General features: G+C 45.6%; 1 protein-coding gene across 1 annotated transcript in view; it reads left to right on the top strand.

Moving 5' to 3' along the window:
- LOC139533701 (plexin-B2-like) overlaps window positions 1-12,163 on the top strand; it is a gene marked incomplete at its 3' end in the record, with an annotated part of 208,984 nt that overhangs the window by 138,343 nt on the left and 58,478 nt on the right. Inside the window, 5 exon segments of the mRNA XM_071331992.1 lie at window positions 5,683-6,173; window positions 6,489-6,653; window positions 6,857-7,111; window positions 7,358-7,555; window positions 7,752-7,931. Of these exon segments, the coding sequence (XP_071188093.1) occupies window positions 5,685-6,173; window positions 6,489-6,653; window positions 6,857-7,111; window positions 7,358-7,555; window positions 7,752-7,931 (1,287 nt within the window).

The following is a 12,163-nucleotide window of genomic DNA, read 5'->3' as shown; positions in this document are numbered from 1 at the left end:
CCCAGTAGCAGCTCAATGAGGTGTCAGAACACTGACTATTCAGTAGCAGCTCAATCAGGTGTCAGAACACTGACTATCCAGTAGCAGCTCAATCAGGTGTCAGAACACTGACTACCCAGTAGCAGCTCAATCAGGTGTCAGAACACTGACTATTCAGTAGCAGCTCAATCAGGTGTCAGAACACTGACTATTCAGTAGCAGCTCAATCAGGTGTCAGAACACTGACTATCCAGTAGCAGCTCAATCAGGTGTCAGAACACTGACTATTCAGTAGCAGCTCACTTTGTTGAAGCTAACCAATCAATCTCCTCCCTCAAATACACAGGCACTGAGCATGTTGCTCTACCAAGGAGATGAGGTAACATGGAGATCCTGCTACTACAGAGGGAGGCTTCCTGGATATCCTGTCTAAAAACATTGACCCCTAGTGGTCTGAATATTGACTTTGATCTCAGGCCCTTATGAACAAATCTTTATTTTATGAACAAGTCTTATAAATTGATATAATCTTTCTACAGCTTATTAGCGTACACCAAATATGCATAACAATTATGTGAAATTGAGTTAAACAATAATGTATGTTGATGCTAATATGATGTACAATATTGAATTATGTTTCTATATAACAATCGCGTAATATATTTAATATGCCATAAACTTTTTTTAAATTATTTAAAAAAATATATATGTAGATAGTTTCACCCCTCACTATTGTCATTGGTTGCACCAATTGCACTGTTTGTCTACATAACATGGTTCAAGTATTCATGACATCACCTTGAGGAAGGCACGGTGATGCCGAAACGTTGGTAAATACCCATTATATTGCTGGGAGTTTAAATATGGAGTGTTCAACTTCCTTTATTTTGATAGTTTATTTGCCGTTAGTCAGCACCTCCACACAGACACATTTTTCTGGGTGTGCGCCAGCTCATGTTTTTTAACACACACACACACACACACACACACACACACACACACAGAAACTGACAGGCCGAATCTCTGAAACCCACAACCCACAACCCCAATCTCCCCAGCCCCCAGTCAGTTAGACGGTCACATTGTGATATGAGAAACCACATCACATGGTTTATATGACTTATATTATGACAATCTTTCTGCTGTGTGTGTTCTTCTGGAGTTGTTGGCTAAGCAGCCGAGAGAGAAGGTTTTGTCCAGAGTTGTGAAAGAGGAATCAAATGGTCAGCCTTGTGCTGATGAATGAACACACACCCTGATGAGTAACAGTCGTCACGCAGCAAAGCGCCTCACAACACTCTGAGTGCTGACAATAACAACTAATGCAGCCCCATCAGGTGACACAATGCTGTGCAGGCATCTTAGGAGACATCTCCCCATAGCACTGATGACGTGAGGGGCAGGGAGGGGGTGTGTGTGGTACAGGGAGTTTATGGGACAGTTACCCAGCTCTAATCTGGAACTGGACTCCACCAATCACAAAGTCCCAGTGAGAGCTGCCACTGTGGTGTCTAGCTCTGCTATTTCATCATAACAAAGACCCAGTGAGAGCTGCCACTGTGGTGTCTAGCTCTACTATTTCATCATAACAAAGTCCCAGTGAGAGCTGCCACTGTGGTGTCTAGCTCTACTATTTCATCATAACAAAGACCCAGTGAGAGCTCCCACTGTGGTGTCTAGCTCTACTCTTTCATCATAACAAAGACCCAGTGAGAGCTGCCACTGTGGTGTCTAGCTCTACTCATAACAAAGTCCCAGTGAGAGCTGCCACTGTGGTGTCTAGCTCTACTATTTCATCATAACAAAGTCCCAGTGAGAGCTGCCACTGTGGTGTCTAGCTCTACTCTTTCATCATAACAAAGACCCAGTGAGAGCTGCCACTGTGGTGTCTAGCTCTACTCATAACAAAGTCCCAGTGAGAGCTGCCACTGTGGTGTCTAGCTCTACTATTTCATCATAACAAAGTCCCAGTGAGAGCTGCCACTGTGGTGTCTAGCTCTACTCTTTCATCATAACAAAGACCCAGTGAGAGCTGCCACTGTGGTGTCTAGCTCTACTCATAACAAAGTCCCAGTGAGAGCTGCCACTGTGGTGTCTAGCTCTACTATTTCATCATAACAAAGTCCCAGTGAGAGCTGCCACTGTGGTGTCTAGCTCTACTATTTCATCATAACAAAGACCCAGTGAGAGCTGCCACTGTGGTGTCTAGCTCTACTCATAACAAAGACCCAGTGAGAGCTGCCACTGTGGTGTCTAGCTCTACTATGTCCCTCATAATGGTTTCTCAGAGAGCTTACTTTACTTGGGCTTTTGTGAGGAGACTGGAGGGCAGAGCCTGAGTCCCAGTTTGTGTTGATTCTCACTCTGCCCCTCTGTTCTGTCCTCATTAAACGTTGTTATGCACTGATTCATACTGTAGACCATCATCATCATCATTGTGGTGGTCTGAGCTCTAACACCATGTATGGAGCTTTTAGGACTGTTTGTTTTCTTCAAAAGCTTTCAAGACTGAGTCAGAGCTGTTACGCTGTGTGTCTGTTTGATTGATAGCTCCACGTAGAAGTTGCCCTTTGTCACAGGTCTAAAATCAGCTTACTTACATAGCTTCCTTAACTTCCATTAGAAGGAAAAATACCAACTGACCTTCAGTCAGTGTGTAAATGTAACTTCATTCTACTCATGGGCTTAAGTGTCCTGACAAGCCCCAGAACTCACTGAGATATTATCACGTTGTTCCCACAGAGGTATTTCAGGAACGGACTGAAGTAATATCTGAGTTGCCTTGGGTAAGAACACACTGTCTTACTAATACAGAACAGAAGAGAGGAGAACAGGACAGTAGGACAGGAAACGGTGGAACCAGACAGAACAGGACAGAAGACAGTAGAACAGGACAGAAGACAGTGGAACCAGACAGAACAGGACAGAAGACAGTGGAACCAGACAGAACAGGACAGAAGACAGAACAGGACAGAAGACAGTGGAACCAGACAGAACAGGACAGAAGACAGTGGAACAGGACAGAAGACAGTGGAACAGGACAGAAGACAGTGGAACAGGACAGAAGACAGTAGAATAGGACAGAAGACAGTAGAATAGGACAGAAGAGTAGAACAGAACATTGTGTTTCTCTGTTGGGCTGTTCCTGTTGAGCTGTTCCTGTTGGGCTGGTACTGTTGGGCTGGTACTGTTGGGCTGGTACTGTTGGGCTGTTCCTGTTGAGCTGTTCCTGTTGGGCTGTTCCTGTTGGGCTGGTACTGTTGGGCTGGTACTGTTGGGCTGGTACTGTTGGGCTGGTACTGTTGGGCTGGTACTGTTGGGCTGGTACTGTTGGGCTGTTCCTGTTGAGCTGTTCCTGTTGGGCTGGTACTGTTGGGCTGGTACTGTTGAGCTCTTCCTGTTGGGCTGGTACTGTTGGGCTGGTACTGTTGGGCTGGTACTGTTGGGCTGTTCCTGTTGGGCTGTTCCTGTTGAGATGTTCCTGTTGGGCTGGTACTGTTGGGCTGTTCCTGTTGAGCTGTTCCTGTTGGGCTGTTCCTGTTGGGCTGGTACTGTTGGGCTGGTACTGTTGGGCTGGTACTGTTGGGCTGGTACTGTTGGGCTGTTCCTGTTGAGCTGTTCCTGTTGGGCTGTTCCTGTTGGGCTTTTCCTGTTGGGCTGTTCCTGTTGAGCTGTTCCTGTTGGGCTGGTACTGTTGGGCTGGTACTGTTGGGCTGGTACTGTTGGGCTGTTCCTGTTGAGCTGTTCCTGTTGGGCTGTTCCTGTTGGGCTGGTACTGTTGGGCTGTTCCTGTTGAGCTGTTCCTGTTGGGCTGGTACTGTTGGGCTGGTACTGTTGGGCTGGTACTGTTGGGCTGGTATTGTTGGGCTGGTACTGTTGGGCTGGTACTGTTGGGCTGGTATTGTTGGGCTGGTACTGTTGGGCTGGTACTGGCAGAACATCAGGTGTGTAGAAGCCTTCTACCTAATCCCCTGAGAGAGAACTTAAGGCAGGCAGTGTTGGTATGTTGTAAATGTCTTCATGGCTGGTTTGCATCAGTGCCTGGGGAGGAGCCATCAAATCAAATGTTATTGGTCACATACACATGGTTAGCAGATGTGAATGTGAATGTCGCAAAATGCTTGTGCTTCTAGTTCCGACCGTGCAGTAATATCTAACAAGTAATATAACCTAACAATTTCACAACAACTACCTTATACACACACTTGTAAAGGGATGAATAAGAATATGTACATATAAATATATGAATGAGCGATGGCCGAACGGCATAGGCAAGATGCAGTAGATGGTATAGAGTACAGTATATACATATGAGATGAGTAATGTAGGGTGTGTAAACATTATATAAAGTAGCATTGGACCTATAAGGACTGTATTAACCCCCTCGGCCCCCCCCCCCCCCCACTCCAGCAGCCTTCCTGCTGAATGGTAAATCATCTGGAAGTATGGAGCAAAGAATCAATTACTGACTGGTCCTAGATCTGTCTTAGCCTGGTCCCAGATCTGTCTTAGCCTGGTCCCAGATCTGTCTTAGCCTGGTCCCAGATCTGTCTTAGCCTGGTCCCAGATCTGTCTTAGCCTGGTCCCAGATCTGTCTTAGCCTGGTCCCAGTTACTGACTGTTCTCATCTCTTCTAATGAAGGAGATGAAGAGGTTTATGAACCGGGTTAAAGGTCAAAGGTCTCTAAGTGCTAATAGAGGAGCTACAGAGATCATGGTGGGGTTGTGGTCTGATTTTAATGCTTCATTTAACACGTTTCTACTGAGGATGTTGCTTTGTTCACTGGGTCAGAAGGAATGTGTCGGAAAAGGTTCCCTTTGGGTCACATCCAACGTTTTTGGTTCGGTCTCACAACAACCCACCCAAAAGTTTTGGAAAAAAGTTTGTGAATGGTTGTGAGTTTTTGCAAAGAGGAGTTTCTCTGCCCCCATGCTGAGGGCGTACTCGTAATGCAACAGGACACCTTTGTTACCTTGGCACTGAGCCACTCCTCTCAACCTCTCCTTGAATCCCTTTGATTCGAGGAGAGTTTGACTACCGAAAACCTGTAGGCAGGGATGAAAGGATGAGGGGAGGAGAGAAGAGGAGTTTGACTAATGAAACTGTAGGCAGGGATGAGGGGAGGAGAGAAGAGGAGTTTGGCAGCAAAGCGAATGCTGCATACGCTGCTTTCTTTTGGGGAAAAAAACAACTTATTTTATCGGCCGTGTCAAATTCACTGATCCACATCTCAACATCTGAGGGGAGTTAGGGGAGCGAGTGAATTGATTTTCCCTCCTTTATATTTAGTGGGAAGGATGAGGATGAATAATAATGAGAGTGGAAGGTAGGAATGCTGAAGTAGAACTGAATAACTTACTGCTGAAAAAATAATAATTCAGAAGATGTTATTAAACGTTGTAAACCTTAATGTCTTCATGTTTATTTCATATCTTGTTATTAGCTGTTGAAACGTCCCCTCAGGCCTGTCTGTGATTACTAAGTTACAAAGCCACAGAAAGACTAATAGAATGGAATGATTTAAGATTAGGAACTAATTATATATTTTCCCCTTATCTGTATCTTTCTATCTCGCTCTTCTCCCCCTCACTCCTTCCTTCCTCTTCTTCTTTCTCCCTCCTACCTCTCTCTCTCTTTCTTTCTCTACCAAGTTACAAAGAGACAAAGAGTAACATAATTATTTTTCCCTTCCTCTCCTCCAGAGATGGCGTGGCGGTGGGTTCTGGCTGCCATCTTGGCGACGTCGTCTCTCTCCCTCCTCGGCTCCGCCTACAACGAGTTCCCCTCTGACACCCTCATCAACAACGTAGTCCAGGACCCAATCACCAGCCGGCTGTATGTGGGCACGGTCAACGCCCTCTACCAACTGGACCAATCCCTGCACCCCGAGGCACACACCAGAACAGGACCCGAATTGGACAACCGCCAGTGTACCCCGCCCGTGACTTCCTGCGAGGAAGCAGTGGAGACAGACAACCATAACAAACTGCTCCTCATCCATCCATCCAAAGACACCTTGATAGTGTGTGGGAGTCTGTACAGAGGAATCTGTTCTCTGAGGAACCTGTCTAATGTAGAGCAGCTGCTGTACTTCAGCGATAGTAAAGGAGAGAAGTCGTACGTGGCCAGTGCAGAGGAGAGTGTGTCAGTAGTAGGGGTCATGTCTTACTACGAGAACTTCACCGTCTTCCTGGTAGGTGGACTAACCGGTCCGTGATATATCACAGTAATAATAATGTCATTTAGCAGACACTTTTATTCAAAGCTACTTGTATAAATGTTTTACGTATTGGGTGGTCCCAGGAATCGAACCCACTATCCTGGCTTTGCAATGCTGATGTTGTATTGGGATTTTAAATTGTAAAGGTACTGGATAAGTTAATTTCCCATGTTCTGTTCCCTCGGTCTCGTCCTAGGTGTGTAAAGGTTATGTCAGTCACGACTGCACCAAGCTGAACCATGTTGTATTTACTTCCTGGTCACCATGGTAACTCTCTGATCTCTTCAGGTGGCTAAGGGCTACGGCAGCCATGACAGCACCAAGCTGATCAGCACCCGTATCCTCCAGGACATTCATGACTGGGTGTTGTTCGACAGCATCATCGAGGCCTCGGCCGTCCAGTCCAACCCCTTCACACTGCGCTACCTCCATGACTTCAGACACGTCTTCAAGGTGAGAGACGGAGAAACTCCTTTTACACACACAGCAGTGTGAAACATCCCCTCGGGGCCTGTCTGTGATTACAACGTTACAAAGAGACTGAAAGACAAATACTGATTCATGGAACTTATGCTCTTCTATCTCACTCTTTTTCTCTCCTTTTCCCCCCACTTTCTCTATTTCCCCCTATCTTTTTTATGTGTCTCGTCTTCCAGGACGAGGGCTTTGTCTACTTCCTGTTCTCCAGAACCCTGGGCGCCCAGGATTCAGGAACCAAGAACTTCACCTTTATCTCCAGGTTGTGTGAGAACGACCACAACTACTACTCGTACACAGAGCTCCAGCTGAACTGCAGCTCGGGGAACAAGTACAACAAGGTCCAGGCAGCCTACGTGGCCCTCCCAGGAGAAGCCCTGGCCAGGAATATGAGCTCCTCTGGCCGGTACGGACCGGTTGGAGCCCAGGATAAGGTATGTATTTATTTTCCCCCTCTAACAATTTAAACTTAATCCACTAACCAGTTCAATTCTATACCCCAATTCAATTATATAACCCCTAATAGAATTGCCCTAAGGGGACAGATAGTTGTTTGAATTAGATTGAATCCCACAAATGAGTTTGGACAGATAAAGCGGGCATTTCACCTTTACTTAAGCAGGCAAGTCTGAACCGTAAGAACAGTGAGTTAAGAAAAGAGACTTGTGTATTCCTGTCAGGTTGTGTTTGTGGTGTTCAGCTCAGACGACGACAGCTCCAGCTCGGCAGTGTGTATGTACCCACTGAGGGCCATCAACCAGAGACTGGTGGAGATCATAGGAGCCTGCTACAGCACCAAGGGAAAAATAAACAAGACGTCTGCTGTCTACTCACCATACTCCTCCAAGTCAGACGAGCTGTGTAAAATTGAAAAGGAGGTTTGTAGCCTGACCAGACCCTCCAGTCAAGGGTTTTGAACAATTGATGGTTTTGTAGTTTACCTTGACGTTATGGTCGTTGCTCTTCTACAATGAAATGTACAAGAGGATGTAAATATAATGTAATAACTGCTACATTATCACTTCTACCTACTAGTGAGATAATGTATCTGACAGTGATTCCTCCCCTCTTCAGAAGGGCATGGTGACCAATCAAAAGTGTGGTGCTGAGTTCCTGCCCTCCCCGCTGGCCAGCAGGGCAGAGTTCGCCCTGGCAACCGAACCCGTTTTCACCAAGAAGGGCCTGATGACCGCTGTGGCCGTCGCTGTGGAAACGGAGCACGCCGTTGCCTTCCTGGGAACTACTTTAGGAGAGGTACTAGCTAACAGTGATGGACTTTCCAAGTCTTTTCGTTGAGCCGGGTCTTTTGGCTCCCAAACAGATCTTTGTTCAGTAGTTCTTACAAATGGATGAAAAACCATGAAAAATATGAAATGTAAAGCCTGAAGGGTAGCCTACCATTATGTCAAATTCTGACACGAGTTCAATGAAATAGTTTACTTGACATTTTTTCCCCGCCTTTGCAAAAAACATTGCGTGGACCACAATAAGGTTTTCTTCAGAGACTACAGCTGACCCTAACTCCAGATAATGGTTGAGGAGTTACCATCTTCAGAGAATGTTTCTCTAACTGTACTCCAGATAATGGTTGAGGAGTTACCATCTTCAGAGAATGTTTCTCTAACTGTACTCCAGATAATGGTTGAGTTACCATCTTCAGAGAATGTTTCTCTAACTGAACTCCAGATAATGGTTGAGTTACCATCTTCAGAGAATGTTTCTCTAACTGAACTCCAGATAATGGTTGAGTTACCATCTTCAGAGAATGTTTCTCTAACTGAACTCCAGATAATGGTTGAGTTACCATCTTCAGAGAATGTTTCTCTAACTGAACCCCAGATAATGGTTGAGTTACCATCTTCAGAGAATGTTTCTCTAACTGAACTCCAGATAATGGTTGAGTTACCATCTTCAGAGAATGTTTCTCTAACTGAACTCCAGATAATGGTTGAGTTACCATCTTCAGAGAATGTTTCTCTAACTGAACTCCAGATAATGGTTGAGTTACCATCTTCAGAGAATGTTTCTCTAACTGAACTCCAGATAATGGTTGAGTTACCATCTTCAGAGAATGTTTCTCTAACTGAACTCCAGATAATGGTTGTCTGGAGCTCAAACCGCAGCAGTCGCAGGGAGCCAATCAGGGAGCCAAATGAACAATTCTTTCACAGATGAGATTCAGTTCTTGGCGTTCAAACAGAGCCGTTGGTTTGCAGATTATCCGTCACTACTAGCCACCACCTTACTGTTGACCTGTCACTACTAGCTACCACCTTACTGTTGACCTGTCACTACTAGCTACCACCTTACTGTTGACCTGTCACTACTAGCTAACACCTTACTGTTGACCTGTCACTACTAGCGACCACCTTACTGTTGACCTGTCACTACTAGCTACCACCTTACTGTTGACCTGTCACTACTAGCTACCACCTTACTGTTGACCTGTCACTACTAGCTACCACCTTACTGTTGACCTGTCACTACTAGCTAACACCTTACTGTTGACCTGTCACTACTAGCGACCACCTTACTGTTGACCTGTCACTACTAGCTAACACCTTACTGTTGACCTGTCACTACTAGCTACCACCTTACTGTTGACCTGTCACTACTAGCTATTACCTTACTATGACCTGTCACTACTAGCTACCACCTTACTGTTGACCTGTCACTACTAGCTATTACCTTACTGTGACCTGTCACTACTAGCGACCACCTTACTGTTGACCTGTCACTACTAGCTACCACCTTACTGTTGACCTGTCACTACTAGCTACCACCTTACTGTTGACCTGTCACTACTAGCTAACACCTTACTGTTGACCTGTCACTACTAGCGACCACCTTACTGTTGACCTGTCACTACTAGCTACCACCTTACTGTTGACCTGTCACTACTAGCTAACACCTTACTGTTGACCTGTCACTACTGGCTAACACCTTACTGTTGACCTGTCACTACTAGCGACGACCTTACTGTTGACCTGTCACTACTAGCTATTACCTTACTGTGACCTGTCACTACTAGCGACCACCTTACTGTTGACCTGTCACTACTAACTACCACCTTACTGTTGACCTGTCACTACTAGCTACCACCTCACTGTTGACCTGTCACTACTAGCTATTACCTTACTGTTGACCTGTCACTACTAGCTACCACCTTACTGTTGACCTGTCACTACTAGCTAACACCTTACTGTTGACCTGTCACTACTAGCTACCACCTTACTGTTGACCTGTCACTACTAGCTACCACCTTAATATTGACCTGTCACTACTAGCGACCACCTTACTGTTGACCTGTCACTACTAGCTACCACCTTACTGTTGACCTGTCACTACTAGCTAACACCTTACTATTGACCTGTCACTACTAGCTACCACCTTACTGTTGACCTGTCACTACTAGCTACCACCTTACTGTTGACCTGTCACTACTAGCTACCACCTTACTGTTGACCTGTCACTACTAGCCACCACCTTACTGTTGACCTGTCACTACTAGCTACCACCTTAATATTGACCTGTCACTACTAGCTACCACCTTACTGTTGACCTGTCACTACTAGCTAACACCTTACTGTTGACCTGTCACTACTAGCTACCACCTTACTGTTGACCTGTCACTACTAGCTACCACCTTAATATTGACCTGTCACTACTAGCGACCACCTTACTGTTGACCTGTCACTACTAGCTAACACCTTACTGTTGACCTGTCACTACTAGCTAACACCTTACTGTTGACCTGTCACTACTAGCCACCACCTTACTGTTGACCTGTCACTACTAGCGACCACCTTACTGTTGACCTGTCACTACTAGCGACCACCTTACTGTTGACCTGTCACTACTAGTTACAACCTTACTGTTGACCTGTCACTACTAGCTACCACCTTACTGTTGACCTGTCACTACTAGCTAACACCTTACTGTTGACCTGTCACTACTAGCTACCACCTTACTGTTGACCTGTCACTACTAGCTAACACCTTACTATTGACCTGTCACTACTAGCTACCGCCTTACTGTTGACCTGTCACTACTAGCGACCACCTTACTGTTGACCTGTCACTACTAGCTACCACCTTACTGTTGACCTGTCACTACTAGCTAACACCTTACTGTTGACCTGTCACTACTAGCTACCACCTTACTGTTGACCTGTCACTACTAGCTAACACCTTACTGTTAACCTGTCACTACTAGCTAACACCTTACTGTTGACCTGTCACTACTAGCCACCACCTTACTGTTGACCTGTCACTACTAGCCACCACCTTACTGTTGACCTGTCACTACTAGCTACCACCTTAATATTGACCTGTCACTACTAGCTAACACCTTACTGTTGACCTGTCACTACTAGCTAACACCTTACTGTTGACCTGTCACTACTAGCTAACACCTTACTGTTGGCCTGTCACTACTAGCTAACACCTTAATATTGACCTGTCACTACTAGCTAACACCTTACTGTTGACCTGTCACTACTAGCTAACACCTTACTGTTGACCTGTCACTACTAGCTAACACCTTACTGTTGACCTGTCACTACTAGCCACCACCTTACTGTTGACCTGTCACTACTAGCGACCACCTTACTGTTGACCTGTCACTACTAGCTATTACCTTACTGTTGACCTGTCACTACTAGTTACAACCTTACTGTTGACCTGTCACTACTAGCTAACACCTTACTGTTGACCTGTCACTACTAGCTAACACCTTACTGTTGACCTGTCACTACTAGCTAACACCTTACTGTTGACCTGTCACTACTAGCGACCACCTTACTATTGACCTGTCACTACTAGCTACCGCCTTACTGTTGACCTGTCACTACTAGCTAACGCCTTACTATTGACCTGTCACTACTAGCTATTGCCTTAATATTGACCTGTCACCACTAGCGACTACCTTACTGTTGACCTGTCACTACTAGCTACCACCTTACTGTTGACATGTCACTACTAGCTAAGACCTTACTATTGACCTGTCACTACTAGCTACCACCTTACTGTTGACCTGTCACTACTAGCTACCACCTTACTGTTGACCTGTCACTACTAGCTACCACCTTACTGTTGACCTGTCACTACTAGCTACGACCTTACTGTTGACCTGTCACTACTAGCCACCACCTTACTGTTGACCTGTCACTACTAGCTACCACCTTACTGTTGACCTGTCACTACTAGCGACCACCTTACTATTGACCTGTCACTACTAGCTACCGCCTTACTATTGACCTGTCACTACTAGCTAACACCTTACTGTTGACCTGTCACTACTAGCTACCACCTTACTGTTGACCTGTCACTACTAGCGACCACCTTACTATTGACCTGTCACTACTAGCTACCGCCTTACTATTGACCTGTCACTACTAGCTAACACCTTACTGTTGACCTGTCACTACTAGCTAACACCTTACTGTTGACCTGTCACTACTAGCTAACACCTTACTGTTGACCTGT

Source organism: Salvelinus alpinus, chromosome 11 (genome assembly GCF_045679555.1).
Source record: "Salvelinus alpinus chromosome 11, SLU_Salpinus.1, whole genome shotgun sequence".
NCBI lineage: Eukaryota > Metazoa > Chordata > Actinopteri > Salmoniformes > Salmonidae > Salvelinus > Salvelinus alpinus.
This window is presented reverse-complemented; position numbering and strand designations above follow the sequence as displayed.